This window comes from Gouania willdenowi, chromosome 4, assembly GCF_900634775.1.
Source record: "Gouania willdenowi chromosome 4, fGouWil2.1, whole genome shotgun sequence".
Classification (NCBI taxonomy): Eukaryota; Metazoa; Chordata; class Actinopteri; order Blenniiformes; family Gobiesocidae; genus Gouania; species Gouania willdenowi.
In genome coordinates, this window is record NC_041047.1 from 728,830 (window position 1) to 748,103 (window position 19,274).

Sequence of the window (19,274 nt, forward strand, 5' to 3'; positions counted from 1 at the left end):
GCTCCTGTACCCCTGTTTGGGAACCACTGGTTTAGCGTTATATTCAACCTCCTGAGCATGTAAAAAACATATTTTAAGAAAGTTTTTATTTAAACACTAACATTTGTATTCATAAAAAGAAAAATAATTAAATCTCATTGACATTAATAAAATGTTAACTGTATCACTAATTAATTTAAATGTCAAAATCCTGATTTCAGCTCAGAATTCAAAGTTCAATCTATTTAAGTCAAAATTCTGACTTAAAAGTCGTCTTTAGTGCCTCTGTTCATCTATAGTTTAAAAAAGGCTCCTAAACGCGTCATGACGTGTTTTTACCAGTATACGTAAAGGCGGCTTCGGGAGGGGGCGTTTCCCTTGGCCGCCGTTGTTATGGCAGCGGCCAATCTCCACCCCTCCCCCCGTTGTCATGGTAACGTATCTTAAGGAGGGATTTGTTCAATCAGAGCCTGAGAGTCTGTTTGGTGTCAGCGGGCTAACATGAACCGGAGCGCCGGAGCGTTTACCGGCGGTTAAAGCAACCCCTGAGCCCCGGAGGCGGTGAGGAAGCACCGAGCAACAGCCACGGGCCGCTTTAGGCACCGATGGGTCCCAGTACAGAAGGTTTTTAAAACTTTTTTGAGTGGTTTTAACCCCCCCTGGCTGGCCGCCTGCTAATGCTAACAGAGCTGCTAGCAGTGGGAAAAGTTTGAGCCATGACCGGGGAAAGAGTGAAACACTCCCCGATACTGGCTGCTCTGTTCCGTGGAAGTGACGAGACGGAGCCGGCAACTGGAGCCGAGCTGATCAAAGGTGGAGCTGGTTATTATTAGTATTTATTTATCCTATTATTAACTCTAGTTCACACACTCAAAAAGTGATTTACTCCTGTTATAAATGTATCTTTTTTGTTTTCAGATATTAAAGTGTCGGGTTTAATTATTTTTGCTGCTGTGGACATTATTATTTTTATTCAGGAAGTATTTGCATTGTTCACCGTAATTCACACACTCGCATTGATTTCTCACCGTTATAGTGATATGTTTATCTTTTTGTTTTCATATATTAAAGTTTGTGTTTTGTTTTTGCTGTGGACATTATTTATTTTCTACGGGTAGTCCATTGTGACAACGATATGTAGTTTTAAACAGACTGTAAACGTTTAATATATATATAGTTGCTATTTTACATTATTTGTGTATTTGACACAAAATATTACGTTTTTATAGCTGTAAAAATCAATGTGAATTTATGTGGTTCTCTTTATTTTAACTGGCTCTACCAATAAATTAAAAAAAAAAAACACACGATTAAACAACTATAGTAATTATTAACATGCTGTTATGGTATTTCCATAATGTACCCCAGAATAAAAACGATTGCATAAATTAGTGTATGTTTGTAAACTTTATTTTCTTTTTATTCTGATTATTATTTGCTCCTCTAATGACAGTTTTGTCTCTTATATTTATTACAACTCTTATTTTTATTTATTTTACTACATTCCTCTGATTGTTTTAATTTGATCATTTCCACAGTGTAATTGTTCTTGCTGCTGAATTTCTTCACTGTGGCATAAATAAAGAATTTTTACTTATCCGTTCTTATACATTCATATTTTTTGTCATAATTGATGAGTTTTTCATTATTTCCATAATACAAATATATATTTAATTCCAGCAGCAATAATTATTCAAATTATTGTTTCTTAAAAGGATGAAACAATCTTTTTAAATTTTGATGTGAAGCGTTAAATAATAATAAAGAACAAAAAGATTTTTCACACATTCATATCACAGTATTTGGTAAGGTTTTAATCAATAGTGTTTCTGTCTAATATTAACTGCTATGCTCATTTGTATTACAAGTGTTTTAATTGGTCCAACATCATCAACATGCTTTTTCCTCAACATATTTTAATAAAAGCCAACTTTTATTGACGATCAATGTTGATTTGTGTCCATCCAGTTTACCTGCTGTTAGTGTACGATCCCAGTCCTGTTTCAGTGATCCATCACCAGTAGAACCAGTAGAATGATCCAATGTGTTCTCCTCCCACAGAGCGACTCTACTTCGCCACCTTACGAAGCAAACCCAAGAGCACGGCCAACACGCACTACTTCTGCACCGACGACGAGTTTGTCTACGAAAAGTAAGGCCGACCAACCTTGTATGGCACACGTGTCAAACTCAAGGCCTGGAGGCCAAATCTGGCCCTTTAAAGCATCAAATTCGGCCCTCAGCAGAAAGCAAAAAAGTCAGAGAAGCCATGAATCATTGTGTAAATTATGTCTCTAAAAATAATTTGCAAATTCAATGAAACTCCACAATATTAGCAGGGCTCACATTCCCCCATGCTTATATTACATGCAATTTTTAAAAACATTTTCCACAAAATTTCCCAAAATTACTTAAAAACGGGTCACATAATCAAATAAATATAAAGTGAAGATCCTGCAGGGACTGAAATCTGTCACTTAATTGCTTTGATATTATCAGTGCTGTAGTTATTGGATCATTTATTTATACGTGGAAGTACAAACCAGAGCACAATAATGATTAAATTACTCAGTTTCCTGCCTAAAATCTGCAGCCCACTCAAGGTCAAACTGGTCCATAATTGGCCCCTGAACTAAAATGAGTTTGACACCCCTGTCGTATGTGGCGCCAAATGTAAAAACTCACTCACCGTTTCATAGCTGACATATTTTGAACATTTAGCTCATTTTTATTATATTTGAGACAGAAATTCATGTAAAGCAGCATGTTCTACATCATTGTTAAAAATGTGTACACACAAGAAATCTAAATGTAAACGTTAAATCTAAATCTAAATGTTGAATCTAAATGGTGAATCTAAATCTAAAATGTAATCTTAATCTAAATGTTGTATCGAAATTGAAATGTTGAATTTAAATGTTAAATCTAAATCTATAGCAAATGTTAAATCTAAATCTATAGCAAATGTTGAATCTAAATCCAAATATGAAATTGGTAGCCAAGTGTAAAGCTAAATGTTTAGATATAATACAAAGTGGACACCCCACCCTCCAAGGTGTTCTTCATGATTGGTTAAAGTGGTTGTACATACAGAATCTCAGAGTTAAACTGGGTGAGGGCAGTTGTCCACATGTGCAGCCAGTACACCAGGTATTACCGCTCCTTACAGTTCATCAGTTTGGAGCCATCTCACCATGCCTATGACTCCTCCCCTCTCCTCATTCGGGGCCTTGTGTTCGACACGTGCTGACCTGCTCACGTTGCATAATTTATAAACATTTAGCTTTACACTTGGTCACTGATTTAACATTTAGATTTGCATTTATCATTTAGATTTAACATTGAAGCAATATCACACTGGAGGTGGTGCTGTGTGAAATATCAGCACTAGTGTGATTGGGTCGTAGATTATCACACCAGTGCTGATATTTCACACAGCACCACCTCCAGTGTGATATTGCTTTCATACAACAGTTCTACAGCCACATTTCATTAGTTAACAGTAATAAATGACAATAGATTATCATTTGTTTATTCAGCTAATCATTTGGCTCCACCAACAAAAATAATGTAGTGGTGTAGTTTGCCCAAGATGCAACAGTAATTGAGGGTATTTAGATCATGTACAGCGGAGTGATATGATCCGTAAGAAGTCCTGGTGCTTTATATCAGCACTCTTGGAATGTCTGTTGTCCAATCAAATTAGAAACACACGGGATGAAGAAGTTTCATTTTTGCTTTACACTTGGCAACCGATTTAACATTCATATTTAGATATTAAGATTCAATATTTAGATTAAGATCTAACATTTAGATTTAACATTTAGATGTTCATTTAACAATTAGATTTACCTTTACATTTAGGTTTAACATTTAGGTTTACATTACATAACATTTACATTTTTCATGTGTACAGATTTTTAACAGTGATATAGAACATTCTGTTTGACAGGTATTTTTGTCTCAAATCAAAGAAAAATGAGCTAAATGTGTTTAAAGAGTTCAGCTCATAACCTCGGACAAACCCAACATTCCCAGTATCGCTGTCAGGCTGATCTAAAGGCCTCTGTAGGTCCTCATCAGGACAGTGTACAGTACATGACTGTTGTACACACACACACTGGTTCTACTGGTTGAACTGGGAGAAGACACTGGTGGTCCTGCAGTTGTTTGACTGTGTGTGTGTGTGTGTGTGTGTCCACAGCTTCTACGCAGACTTCGGCCCACTGAACCTGGCCATGTTATATCGATACTGCTGCAAACTGAACAAGAAGCTGAAGGTGAGAGGGTGTGTGTGTGCACGTGGAGCTCCTCCCACTGCAGGAATGTGATGTTTAATGGTTACTGTGGGAACACATTCCTCCCTGTTGGGTCATGGCAACGGTAGGACTGGCCCGTCCTGATCTACGGCGTGCGTGTGCGTGTGCGTGGTGTTTGTAAAGTTAGTTCTATACTGACTCTAGCAATATGACCAGCAGCAACAGAAGATGGTTCGTTATAGGAACCCTAGATGTGAATGAAACAAGAGACCAGTCGTATAGATATGTTTGTATTGTTATAAAAGAAAAATATATACGGTACATTAGTTGTGTGGTAATGATATGAGAAAACAATACCAACAGGGTGTGCAAAGGTTGGTGTTGATGCTCATTAAGGAGGGAGAGGGAAAATATATATTTATAATCCAGCAGGTTTTGTTGGAGAAACTAGATGAGTGACAGGAGGAAATGGATTTGTCCTACCACATCCTGGCTCACCATTCTGTGTTCAGCAGTGATTGTGTTGATTTTGGTTTAGGGTTTCATTCATATAAAAACCTGACCTATAAGCACAAATATGTTTCTTATTCCAAAAATAAATATGTTAATCAATATATTACTGTAACCCAACATTCAAACTTCAAATAATATATGAACAAACATGCAAGATAATGTCTATGATTAAAATGTGTTACATGTTACATTATAACAAAAAGCATCTATTTCATAAACTTCCAATTAACTTTAACTCATGAATCTCTAAATCCAAATGATTATAGTGCATTTAATATCACCATCAAAAATATTCAATTCATAATCAGTTCAAAATACTCAGTCCATAAAATAAAAGTGTTGCACATCAAACAATTGACAGAAACAAAACACGTAGCCACGATTTAAACAGACAAACATTTACTGCAGCATCAGTTTTGTTATTGGTCTGAATTATGGATTTTAATTCTTCATATTTTTATAGAATTCATCCTCAATTGTGACGTACGTTCTTCTCCAGTTTCTCTGTGATTGTGATTGGTCTGACGCTGTAATCTCCTTCTCTGTCACTAGAGCGCGCACGTAGCCAGGCTGGAATCAGCTGATTAACTTAGTGTGTTGTAATCTAGATTCATAGGACAGCTTCTGTCTGACTGACTATGTTTGGTTAGCTGAAGCTAACAGAGATAAATCCAGGAAATAGTTATCTAGCTTCATAGTACACCCCCTGTGTTTACTGTTTACACACAAACAAACAAACATCCTATCTCATCGAGGTCGGCCAACCACAGTGTACATCTGTCAATTATTAAGAACCGCCCACAAAGGAAGTGGTCACAGTGCTGATTCAGCATTTCTGGCAGAAAAAACAAATGTCTAAACTTTGGAACTTGTTATTGAATATTTTTGATTATCTCATATCTCATGTGGGGAGTGGTGGCCTAGTGGTTAAGGACGCTGGGCTTGTAATCGGAGGGTTGCCGGTTCAAGCCTCACCGGGGCCGTCACTGTGGGATGTTGAGCAAGTCCCTTAACCCCGAACTGCTCCCCAGGCGCCGCAAAATGGCTGCCGACTGCTCCTCAGGGATGGGTTAAGTGCAGAAGACAAATTCTAATAATGTACTAACATTACATGGCCAATTAAAGGCGAAAGCCCGATTTAATCTTTAATCTTTAATAATGTTTAAATGTGTGTGTGACAGTCTGCCGCTCAGCCTCATTAAAGTAAATTTTTTTCTTTTTTCTTTTCTCTATTCTTTCTCATGTAGCATTTTGAGAAAGAATGAGACATGATGATTAGCATGTTAGCACATTAGCATGTATTGGACGTGGTGACGTGTGTGTGTGTGTGCCCGTGTGTGTCCACAGTCGTTCACGCTGACCCGTAAACGCATCGTTCACTACACCAGCTTCGACCAGAGGAAACGCTCCAACGCTGCCGTGCTAATAGGAGGCTACGCTGTGAGTGATGTCACTTCCTCCTCACCCTCACACATGTTTGCCCTATGACTGCGCTAAGCTAACCTTAATATGTTGGTTAACGCCTTTTTGGGATTTCTTTTAAAGGGGACATATCATGGTTTTAAATCCTTCCTTTTTACATATAAATCATACAGTTGTGGTCTATATAAAGAAGAACTGCAATGCTTGGGTCTGAATTCCTCATTATTATAGCTCCACCCCTTTTCTAATGTGCTTCTGAGAGCAACTCGTTTTGGTGCTGTCTCTTTAAATGCAAATGAGACACTTCATACCCCGCCCCCTCTTCAGGGGACACTCGGTTCAACTCCACCCTGCTCGGCCATTTTTGTAGTTTGATAGAAGAGATACGGCTATGTAGCGGAGCATAAACTTTTTATTCAGAGGTTATTTACAAAATGTCAACAACGTTAGACTTGTCCATCCAGCCTTACATGTTCCAGCCAGAGTCTGACCCAGTGGAGTGAGATGAAAATGAAGATGATGAACCTGCAGAACCCTAACAAGTGAGCTAACACAAGCACCGAGCTAACGCTAGCGCCAAGCTAACGTCACGAAATGCATTTTAATACAGTCTTTTCTGAGACAAAAACGTCAAAATGAAATGACTAATGAAAACTTTAGACTTAAATTAAATCACGTAGGCCATATCATCAAGGATCTAAAACGAGCACACAGCGCTAACATATGAAGACGGTGCTAATGCTAATGCTAACAAAACAATGACAGGGACGTCTTATCATCACTTTTTAGCGTTATTTACAGCTTACCAAAGTGCTCTGTTCATCGTCTCCAAAGATAGAAGGAATTGAACCCTCAATCAGACAAAGTCTTTCTGTAAATCCTTCTTTATACTGGTGGAGGTTGATGAAGCAGTCATCATTGAAGTGCTTCACACACACAAAAATGACCTTATCCACAGATGTGGTACATTTCTATAAAAAATAAAACTCAACCAGACACTTTGAAAAGGTTCTGATGCTGGGAGACGGTGTAATGAAGCGTGTGGGTTACTACATCCAACAACCCAACATTTTGACTTATCCTCTCGTAACTTCTGCATCCTGGAGCTTGGACTACAAAATAAAAGCCAGAAATAAAAATGGTGGATTGCTCGAAGTGTTGGACCTGGAGTTGATGAACTAATTTGGCAGTTCTGCTGCAAATACTGTGACGTAATAGTTCAAAAAACGTAATAGAGAATAGAAAAATCAAAACAGATTGAAAAATATGACCAAAACAGAATATAAAGATATCTACGGAGCACCTGAAGAGACTAATTTTAACTTTTCTGTACTTCTAAACACTCTAAATATACAACAAAATGCATTTAAGGGCTAAAAAAGTGGATTTAGCATGATATGTCCTCTTTAAAAGTTAGAATTTGGAGGAATAGAATGTTTTATTCAGTGATTATTACACTTATTTCTTCTTTTTCACAGAAAAGAACCAAACAAACTCCAGTTTATAATGATTTGTTCTGAACTTTGTGTTGTTTGGAGGTCAATTTAAACACATTTCAACAAGTCAATGTAAAGTTAGCGAAATGAGTCCAAATAACGTCACCTGTGTGTTAGAATCCTCCCTCAGCTGCTCCGTGTTCTCTCACAGGGACGTTAATGAAGGTGTGTGCGTGTGTGTGTGCGTGCGTGTGTGTGTGTGTGTGTAGGTGATCTATCTGAAGAAAAGCCCAGAGGAGGCCTACAGGGCTCTGATTTCTGGCTCTAATGCTTCATACCTGCCTTTCAGGTGAGTCTCTGTCTGTCTGCTCATGTGTGATAATGAAATGACTCCAAAATCACTTAAACATAAACAACAAAAATACAGTTTCCTTCTCCCTCACCTGGAAAAATACACAACAGATCTATTCTATATATGTCTGTGAACTAAAGTAACTCCATCAGTCGAAACTGTCAGGAAAAAAAACAGAATTTTTAGCTCGTGTGCAGCATTAGCTTTAGCAGCATTAGCTTTAGCAGCATTAGCTTTAGCAGCTAACTCGGTCTTTCTGCCTCAGGGGCCGATACTACGTTTATGCTAAAAATCATTCATGGAATCAAAGCTACAACTGGTAAAATAATGTAAATCTCTGTCAGACTCACTTCCTACATCGTCAGCCATGGAGAGTTTATCCCTCTGACCTTTGACCTAATGAGGAAGAACTGAACCAGTGTGAGTGTGAAAAGGCTTTTTCTGCTGCAATGCTGTTAGCATAGCCGTTAGCATCGGATGAGAGTACACTTCCGGGTCACATACTTTGGCCAATCGTTAATGGAGAAAATGAATAAATGTGTTTGTTTTTCATTTTCTGTACGGAAGCAAAAGAGCTTGAGTTTGATAAAACAAGGTGTTTTCCAATTTTTCATTTTGGTTTTGGAAACAAATATCAAATAAAGAGTGTTTTTTTTGTTTTTGTTACATAATGAAAAACGAATGAACAAATGACAAACAAATTCTAATAATAATAATAAAGAGCCTTTGTATGTGCACGTTGTCGTGCCAACACTTGGTGCTAAATCTGCTGCGACACAAATAAACCGCGGCCACAGACCTGCTTATGTCACAGGATTAAACAGAGCCCTATCCAGGGGCATTATGGGAAACGTAGTCCCACTGTGTGTGTTTGTGTGCAGGGACGCTTCGTTTGGGACCTGCAGCTACAGCCTCACAGTGTTGGAGTGTCTGCAGGGAATCAGGAAGGTACGTGTGTGAGCTGTTGTGTTGTTTGGTAGCTACATAGATATATATAGAGATAGATAGATAGATGATATTTAGCTTTTTATTGTGATTTTACAAAGTCATATAACTAAATTGTAGCAGCTTGGAATGGTGGACACATAAAAACATTAAATAACAATAATATCTTAATAAATTAAAAGCACACCAATATCTGCTGTACTTAAGAAGAGGTTAATACATACATACATACATATATACATAATAAATATAAAAGGTTAAATACAACAGTGCAATGGATGTTTTTAGTTTGTTTATTTCCTTAGTGTGTGTTAGATGTTGTTTACAGTTTGTTTATGTTTATTCAGGCTCTGCAGCACGGGTTCTTTGACTTTGAGAACTTTGACGTGGACGAGTACGAACACTATGAGGTGACTCATTTTTTTAGTGTTTTTGTTCAAAGCATTTTTTTTTTTTAAAACCATCGTCTGATTTTACGAGTTAGTGGAGCAGAGTGCAAACGTCTGTGTCTGTGTCTCACAGAGAGTGGAGAACGGGGACTTAAACTGGATCGTTCCAGGGAAGTTTCTGGCCTTCAGCGGCCCTCATCCTAAAACCAAGGTGGAGAATGGTGAGCCCTGATTGGTCGTCACTGATGTGAATCCTTTGATGTGAATCCAGGGTTTTCTCCTGCGCTGTTGAGCATAGGGCCTTCCGACGTTGTAATTATTCTCCCCTATGGAGCGATAGCGCCCCCTACTTTCAGTTTTCTGCAACGTAGGGAGATTTTCTGTTGATTTTTCCTTTTTTAATCGGTAATTGTTGCACACTTGGACACTAAAAGGACTTTCAGGTGTGCACGGGTTGTTTTATATGAAATAGATTTCATGTCACAAATGATGGGAAAAAATTGTAATTTTTGTTATTTGTATGTTTTTTATTTACTTGCGTCAAATGTTGTTTACAACCACAACTGTCCAGTGATAACTTCTTCAATCTACAGCTACAGAAACACAAATTACTGTTGTCAGGTGAATCGATATAGTGAATAGATATGACCTCGAGGATCAAGAGCTGACAGCTGATGCAGTGGCCAAGCGGTTAATGCATTTTACAAAATCTACAATCTGAAGCAATAAAACAATGAACATGTATGTAAACTGTCCCATAAAACTAAAGAACATTTTAAATACGCTTGGCCACTGTATCAGCTGTCAGCTCAATCCTCATCTCCACATAGCGTTTACCTAAATGTAAACAAGGAGAATCACTCTCGTGACTCTTTTTGTTCATAAATGACTCTAACAACATTTTTCTAACAATCTGTGGAGGTAAACTTCAGCATGCTGCCTTTACAGTGAAGAACAATGACTTTGTGGAGTGATATGAACAAAACAGAGGTTTATTCCATTAAGTATGTTATGTTCAAACTCTGAATATGTTCAGGCTTAAATGAGGAAAACTCAGAGTATCTCATTCCTAGACATTTCTCTGAGTATGTTACCATGGTAACATTGTCTGTGAACTAAACCTGGTCACTGACAGGTTTTATCAAAGAAACCCTGGGTTTCTACCTGGCTCCGCCCACCTGAACACTTTAATGAACCATAACACTTTTCTCTGAAACACATTAGTGACATCACACACCACAGACGTGTTCACATCATTACTAATGTTGTGTTGATTTATTGTGATAACAGTAGTTTTCTTTCTAACATTATAGATGTAGATCATTTAGTGATAGACACTGAGAGGTTGATCTACATTAAAACATCTACTGACGTCTGTAGTAAAGTTCACTGAATACAAACCTGTAGATAATATAAAGTAGAAGATGATCATTTAAATTAATACACTTTTAAGGCTTAATTGTTGTTTTATATTATTATACAGTTAAATCTGTAGATCATGCATTTTTGAAGTTATGATGTCACAGTGAATTGTGACGCTGCTCTTGTAAGTGACAAGTTGCGGGTTCGCGTCCCGCTTCAGTGTTTTTTCATGACATTTTTTAGGATGTTGAGATGATTCTTGTGATAATATTACATTAAAATCAATATAAATGATTAGATATGAAGCATCAGTCACTGTGTTTATATCCAGTGTAACAGGAGGACTCTCTATACAGACATCCTATGATGCTGACACGTCTCCTCAGACACATTTTATTATTATTATTCACCACTCGTCACATCACTGAAGAGATAAAGTGATGAAGTGATCATAAAGTGTTATTAATTACAGGTGATTTAATCACTATAATCACTGAAGACTGAACACACCTTTAGAACAGGATCATATTCATCAAACACTGACTTATTTCACCATCAGGGTGAATAAATCACTCTATTCAAGGTTGTTATCTCTGATCCATTGATGATGGCTTTTTACCACACGCATACACGTCATTAACCCAAGGTTTACATACTCAGGGTTTATTGATCCACTTCATACCAGCTGTAATGAATCAGATACACAGAGTTTATCATGGAGGGTATGTTGACCTAGAGTTTATGGATAAACTCAGAGTTTGTTAAACCTCCTTTATGGAACACACCTCTGGTGTGCTAAAAAGACACAGCACTCTGTCTCCAAATTGTCCCTTCTGATTGGTCACACACACACACACACACACACACACACACACACACACACACACACACTAATTAGATTAATTAAAAAACATGCAAATAATAACATAATAAAGAGGTTTCCCATCATTTGACTTGAAATTTATTTCACGTGTGTGGATTTTTTATACACAAGCTCACATCACATTCTACAAGCTCACATTTTGCAACATATTTACCGTCATACTTTTAACTTTCTTTAATCTACATAACCCAGAAACACATACATCACCCATACGGTCTGTTTAATACAGGCAATCTGCTTTACCTGAGGACCCCTGTAGCTGCCCCTGATGCTGCCTGTGTGCATCCTCTGCTTGGTAACTGTACTTACTGTCCAATATGGACAGCTCTTCAACCACGTGTAGCAACACATGAAGCTGCTCATCATGTTTCTAACTCACAACGTATCATTCTACACACACACACACTCTGATGTGAATACGTCTGTTGAAACGTGTTTGTCTTCATTGTGGTCAGACAGGTTCAGGACGTGTTCTCACGGGTCAGATCTTCTTTGTTTGGTTCAATTAAAGCTCGTGTGTGTGTGTGTGTGTGTGTGTGTGTGTGTGTGTGTGTGTGTGTGTGTGTGTGTGTGTGTGTGTGTGTGTGTGTGTGTGTGTGTGTGTGTGTGTGTGTGTGTGTGTGTGTGTGTGTGTGTGTGTGTGTGTGTACCATTATTAATGTATCTTTTACATAATATCTCATTTAAATTTGAAAAGTGAGTCTTTGAATCAAATGTTATTTCTTGTCTCTACAGTGTGTGACAGTATTTATTTATATATAGGCATGACTAACTCTATCTACATTATCATCACTTTCACCAATTCAACATATCACTTTTAGTTTTACAGTAAGGCTGGAGCAAAGATTAAAAATACAACAAAACCCAACTTTAGCTTTACTTCACTAAATTTGACCCTCAGAAAGTTAAACATTTCTAAATTTTTTACGCCGGTGCCGCACACACACAATCCCCCTGTGCTGTTTAAAAATTCCTGGTGAGAACCCTGTAATCCTTTGATTAACTGTTGTTGATAAAGGTTGCTGGCTTGAATCCCTACAGGCTACCCTCTTCACGCTCCTGAGGCCTACTTCCCGTACTTCAGGAAGCACAACGTGACCACGGTGGTGCGCCTGAATAAGAAGATCTACGACGCCCAGCGCTTCGTGGATGCTGGCTTCGACCACTACGACCTGTTCTTCGTAGACGGCAGCACGCCCAACGACGTGATCACACGCCGCTTCCTGTATGTGTGTGAGAGCGCAAAGGGAGCAGTGGCCGTGCACTGCAAAGGTTCTGATCCTCACACACACACACACACATGCTCAGCTCAGCTCAGCTCCAGCCACTAACCACTATTTATCTGTCAGCTGGTCTGGGCAGGACGGGCACTCTGATTGGCTGCTACCTGATGAAACATTATCGCTTCACGGCGGGAGAGTGCATGGCATGGATCAGGATCTGCAGACCGGGCTCTGTGATTGGACCACAGCAGAACTTCCTGGAGGAGTGAGTGTCAGAGATGGAAAACCATGAAAACTCTAAAATCATACATTGCATAAATTTGACAATACGATATGATTTGTGTCACTATACAATATATCCCCATACTAAAAAATACCTTATATGTTGCGTCACAATGTCAATAATTAAAAATGTCCCCTTAACTAATACAAAATGGTATGAAATACATTTTATTTAATTTTTTTAACTTGTGAGAACTTGTGGTATGTTTATCAAAATGTCAAATTACATTTTTTTTTTAAAGTTTAACTTTTACTTCTTACAACAGATTCTGTTAAGTTCTTAAATTCTTCAAAAAGAGTAACCACATACATCTCCAGTATGTTTTATTAAAAAACATGATTTAAACATTTAAACATCGCTTCTGTTTACTGCACAGTATAAATGTGTCCATTCATTGATCAAAGATGAATAACAATTAACCTGTGAATATACAGAGAGGGAGGGGCTTCAATGACAGTCATAGGGCAGAGCTCATCTGCACCAGGAGAGTCTGGATGTGACATCCAGCAGCGCACACAGCACCACTGCTCCCTCCGTTAAACACTGACTGGTGTTAAACTCACGTAATCATTTGTTCTCTAGGATAAATTGACTAAATAACACCATCTTTATCGCTTTACTACTTTTATGATGTTCAAACCACAGAAATGTGTTTGTCCTTTATTCTCATTGCTCAGTAACAGATGATGTCACTTCCTGTTGGTGTCAGCAGTGGTTTCTATTGGCTGTTTAGTCAGAGTAATGCTGCAGCGCATGCGCCCTGGTCTCTCTTTTTAAAGCTATAGGGAGCCATTTCATAAGAGTCAAAGAGCCACATTAGGCTCCAGAGCCGTAGGTTGCAGACCCCTGCTCTGGTAGAACCACAGCTGAACATCTGGCCTGGTATCATAGTCCATCATTTGTGGTCCCTCCATGATGGTTCTGATGAGGTCCTCCTCAGTATCAGTGTGAACACTGGCCCTCATATCTGATTTCATCCTATTTTGTGTTGAGAACCATGTCTCACAGACTGCAGCTGATATTGAGAACTGTGCTGTGCGTGTACGCTCTCTCACTGTGTGTGTGTGTGTGTGTGTGTGTGTGTGTGTGTGTGTGTGTGTGTGTGTGTGTGTGTGTGTGTGTGTGTGTGTGTGTGTGTGTGTGTGTGTGTGTGTGTGTGTGTGTGTGTGTGTGTGTGTGTGTGTGTGTGCGCGCGCGCGCGTGCGTGTGTGTGTGTGTAGGAAACAGGCACCTCTGTGGTTACTGGGCGATAACCATCGTTCTCAGAGGGCGGAGTCTCAGCTCATCAGCAGCATGGAGGAGCTCAGCCTAAGCCCCGCACACATGCTCAGAGAGGTCAGACACACACACATGGTTTGATATTTATGAGTAAATGATGTTTATATGATATCATACAACACTCACTTCCCTCCCATCACTACCACCACCAGGGGGAGACATTTAGAAAGTTGTTTTATAAAAGTTGAAATGTGGAGTAAAATCATGGGATTAAAGTGTGTGTGTGTGTGTAATATTTCAGGGTGAGCTGACAGACGGTGTGTCGGCTCCGACTCAGGGAGACAAACTGAGAGCCTTAAAGAGCCGACGAGCTCCCAGACCAGCCACCACTGGGACACTGAGGTACCACCGCTAGATACATTCACCTGTAGAAATACACACCATGACACACACACCATGACACACAAACTTGAGCAACAATGTCAAGTTAAAGTGTACCTGCAGTAGAAACGTAAATAACAAATGTGTTTAATGTACTACTAATAAACAATATGACTTTTTATAACTATTTCAAACCTTGGATCATAAACTATGGAGAGATAACATTTTAGTCAGGATGTGACACACGTTGGTTGATTGTCACGGCCTGTGTCTTTAAATACTGTAACTGGTGCATTTTGGGAGGTAGAGGCGTAGCACGTGTTTACATAGTGTGAAGTGTAGTTTTTCAGCAGCAGTGTGTAACCTCTCCCTCATTGACCCTGTTTACATGGGAGCTTTAGTTCCTCTTTAATTCAGAATAAAAGTAAAATCCTCCTTGTAAACACTTAATTCCTAATGCAAATTTAATTCCAAATTAAACTTGAATCTGAATTAGGTGGCTGGTTTATTTCAATTTAAATTCCAAATTAAATATTTCCTCTATCTTGTAAACACTTAATTCTGCTTTAAATTAATTCTGGTCATTCTGCACCTCACGACTTGCTGCGATGATGCGCTGGTGACGGCATAGTCCAAGATGGCCGCCCGGGCTGGAGCTGAGACTATTTATTTCACAAGATAAATATATATAATTATAGTATTAAACACAAAAAGAAACCAGGAATAACCCCAGAACATAAATTAACAGAGGAAAATAACGTAATGTCAGATGTGCGTTAAGCAACAAACTGTTCTAGTTTCTGTTCTAAATTACATTAACATTAACAGGAATAATTATTCAACCATGTAATAAACTGCTTCTCAAAGTTAGAAACTTCTCAGAACAGTGCTGAGTGAGAAACAGAGAGAGAGAGAAACACGCACACGCCAAACCTCCAGCCAGCTGCTCGTTAACTACAACAGCGACGACAACAGCACAACGACCCACGGAACAACGCTAAGTTAAACAGTTAAAAGATGCATTGAAAGTTTAAAACCTGCCGTTGGGATTGAAGATCTTGCTTCACGAAGCTGTTGTTAGCAGCAGAAACGAGCCATGGCTGAGTAGTTAAGTGTTGGAAGTGATAAATATGGTTAGAAACTGATGAAAGCTGCGTGACAGGATGTGTGTTCATTGATTGGATGATGATCAGCACCTGAACCAACAGGTAAGTTCTCCTGACAGAGTTCATCATTTTGCCACAAGGAAATAAGAGGGAACAATGTGGGGGGGTGTGGTTAGTGCCATGACCCGCTCCATAGTATTCCCTGTAAACACAAACGTAGTAGTGCTCTGAACACGTACGTTTACAAGCTGCTTTCAACCACTTTCTGTGAAGAAATTCTGTCCATTAGCGTAGCCTATTAGCTTAGCATATTAGCTTAGCCAATTAGCTTTGCACCCAAAGTGGTGTGCACGTAAAAGTTTTCAGTGTGTATCCCATACCGATATTATGGAGCCAACATCTGGATAACTCTGACTTAGTGTTGTTATTTGGCTCAGAGACACTAAAGAAATGTTTCTGTTGTCATAGCAACCATTTAGAAACTAAATGTCCACTCTTCATAGTTTTTGTCCTAAGGTGTAAAATTGTTCTAAAAAGTTATTTTAATGTGATTTTTTTATGAAAAAAATGCACATATTTGATTAATTGGTAATACATTAAACACATTTTTGTTATATACATTTACACTACAGATACACTTTAATGAATGTTTAAAACACAAACATGACTCAGCATAATCACACAACATTATCAAAAAGACACACATTACACTAAAAAACAACAAAATGACACACAAGACAACAAGAAAAACACTAAATGATGACAAAAACACAATCGGGCGTAAAAAATCAGAGCAGAGGACGACAGAATCTCTCTGAAGAAAAATAAGGTTGAAAGTTGTGCCAAACAGGAAGCGTAAACATAAAATGATGTGTGTGAGGACACCTGACATACCTGAGGGTTGAGACGCTGTGATGTACGAGTGTGTTTGTGTAGATTTAGGACATCCTGAGCTGTTTCCTTACACTGACTTATTACTCACACACACTAAACACTCACTGAAACGCTGACACCACTGTGTGTGTGTGTGAAAGAAGCTGCTAGCATTAGCTGCTCCTGTCCCACATAGCAACACACTGCTTGTTATGGTTTAAGTGGTAACCATTTAAACTGAGGTCTGATCGTAGCATATGCTTACGTCAACATTGATCAATACCAAAGTTTGCGTGAATGTGATGGACCGATCAGTATGTTGATCAGAGGGGGGCGTGGTCTGTGTGTTTCAGGATGGAAGAGATGAAGCTCCACAGCAGGTCGTCCTCTCAGCCCCTCAGGTAACATCACACCAGCTCACCTGCATTCAGCAGCACTTCCTACTTTAACCTGATTGGTGCGTTCGTGTCCCAGGCTGTCACTGGGCACTGGCCAAGGCCCCGCCTCCCCAATGAAGATCTCCAAACTCCCAGCATCCTCTGCTTCAGCTGCAGCCAAAAGGATCAACAGGAGCTCAACATCTCCGTCCAACAGCAGGAGGTCAGTCTTCATCATCATCATCAATGTGTGCTTCTTATTATTCTAAATATTCATACGGAGGATAAAGAACACATCAATCACAAAGATTACATTTCATTTATCCAAAGCCACGCCCATCAGGAGCAGTTAGAATTAAGGGATGTGATCAATATCCAACAGTAATGGACCAGGATTAGAACCAACAACCCTCTGATTACAAGCAACCAGTCCCACGTGTTTAGTTAGCTTAGCATGTAGCAACCAGTCCCACGTGTTTAGTTAGCTTATCATGTAGCAACCAGTCCCACGTGTTCGATTAGCTTAGCATGTAGCAACCAGTCCCACGTGTTCGATTAGCTTAGCATGTAGCAACCAGTCCCACGTGTTTAGTTAGCTTAGCATGTAGCAACCAGTCCCACGTGTTTAGTTAGCTTAGCATGTAGCAGCACCGGTGAGGCCAGAGTGGGGCGGGGCTATGTTACACTATTAAAATGATAACATTGATAGAATAACTGATGATAACATAACGTGTGTAATTTGTCCCGCCCCCTACCCCTCCTCCTCCCTGCCGACCACAGCTCGGTCTTCAGCTCCCGATTGGCCAGCTCCCTCAGCGACCTGTATGTGGAGGACAGGAAGTCGGCATACGCCTCCGCTCCCTCTTTCTCCCTAAGCCCCGCCCCTTCCACTCTAGCTCCACCCCCGGTTCCTCGCTATGCAAACGGGACTCGCGGCGCGCAGCACGAGGTCAACAACAACAATGGCAGTGGCGGCTCAGCAGCGCCTCTTGCAGGAAAGGGCTTTGTCTACAGGAGCCCCTACGGCGCCATGAAGGGCCAATCAGGACGCTACCTGAGCCGTTCCATACCTGTAAGTGTGAGCTAGGCCCCGCCTCCTTTGTAATGACGGCACTAACATGTGGAGAGATGATCCTGATTAGTCAATAATTAGACAGCCTCTGATTGGTTAGGGACTCACCCTCCGTCGTTATCCACCAATCAGCATCAAGGGGGGGTGTGTGTTCGTGCGTGCGTGCGTGTGTGTGTGTGCGTGTGTTCATGTTATCTTGTGATTGATTTCAGACCAATCGGTATCATGGTCGTCCTGGTGACGGTGTTTTGTTGACACTTCTCTTCCTCTGTGTGTGTGTGTGTGTGTGTGTGTGTGTGTGTGTGTGTGTGTGTGTGTGTGTGTGTGTGTGTGTGTGTGTGTGTGTGTGTGTGTGTGTGTGTGTGTGTGTGTGTGTGTGTGTGTGTGTGTGTGTGTGTGTGTGTGTGTGTGTGTGTGTGTGTGTGTGTGTGTGTGTGTGTTTCAGTCACTCCAGTCGGACTTCATCCACTACTGAAGCTGCAGCGCTCACATGAAGACTCCGCCCCCTGTATGTAGATGTACATATGAATGATGCACATGCGTGTTAGCGTAGCCCACAGAAACATAGATATATATTTACATTTTATATTTTAACAGAGTCTATTTTTAACCTTTGGATGACGTCGTCATGGTTACAGTATTTTTATTCTGTTTATAATAATAATAATAATAATAATAATAATGAGATGAAGAATGATATGTTCCTTTAAACTCAGGGGATCTGTGTGCGTATGCGCGTGTGTGCGTGTGCGTGTGTGTGTGTGTGTGCGTATGCGCGCGTGTGTGCGTGTGCGTGTGTGTGCGCGTGTATGCGTGTGTGTGTGTGTGTGTGCTCTTTGAAATAATGTTTTTTTCTGAGGTAAAAATATGACCAAGTTTTGGTTTTAGAAACAAAGATAATGAAAAATTTTACTGAACAAAAATACACGCCCACTTTTAATAGGACACAGCTGTAATGTTTTATATTTTATTTTTTATTTATCTATATTTTATTGTCTTTTTTTTCAGATAAAAAGTGAAATATATTTCATTCAAACAGCTTTTTTTATTCTCCAGCTTAAGTCACACTGTAAATCTTTTTTGTCTAGTTCTTCACCTCTCCACTAGAGGGCGACGTCACTATAAATTCTATTGCTGATTATTTAATTTAATTCATGAAGTCATTAATTTAAAAACAAACCCACGTGATTTTATTATGAAT

General features: G+C 39.5%; 1 protein-coding gene across 2 annotated transcripts; it reads left to right on the forward strand.

Moving 5' to 3' along the window:
• Positions 1-421: 421 nt before the first annotated feature.
• cdc14ab (cell division cycle 14Ab) lies at positions 422-18,758 on the forward strand. 2 transcript variants are annotated; one of them, XM_028444949.1, is made up of 16 exons: positions 422-792; positions 2,041-2,131; positions 4,184-4,259; positions 6,099-6,191; positions 7,879-7,958; positions 8,843-8,909; positions 9,254-9,316; positions 9,429-9,516; positions 12,582-12,812; positions 12,890-13,028; positions 14,267-14,381; positions 14,566-14,666; positions 16,978-17,025; positions 17,099-17,224; positions 17,782-18,073; positions 18,519-18,758. In XM_028444949.1, exons 1-16 carry the CDS (start codon positions 696-698, stop codon positions 18,546-18,548), a joined length of 1,737 nt encoding a protein of 578 aa, XP_028300750.1. In that variant the 5' UTR covers positions 422-695; the 3' UTR covers positions 18,549-18,758. The 2 variants fall into 2 exon arrangements, with proteins under 2 accessions (XP_028300750.1, XP_028300751.1); XM_028444950.1 differs by lacking the exon at positions 17,782-18,073.
• The last annotated feature ends 516 nt before the right edge of the window (positions 18,759-19,274 follow it).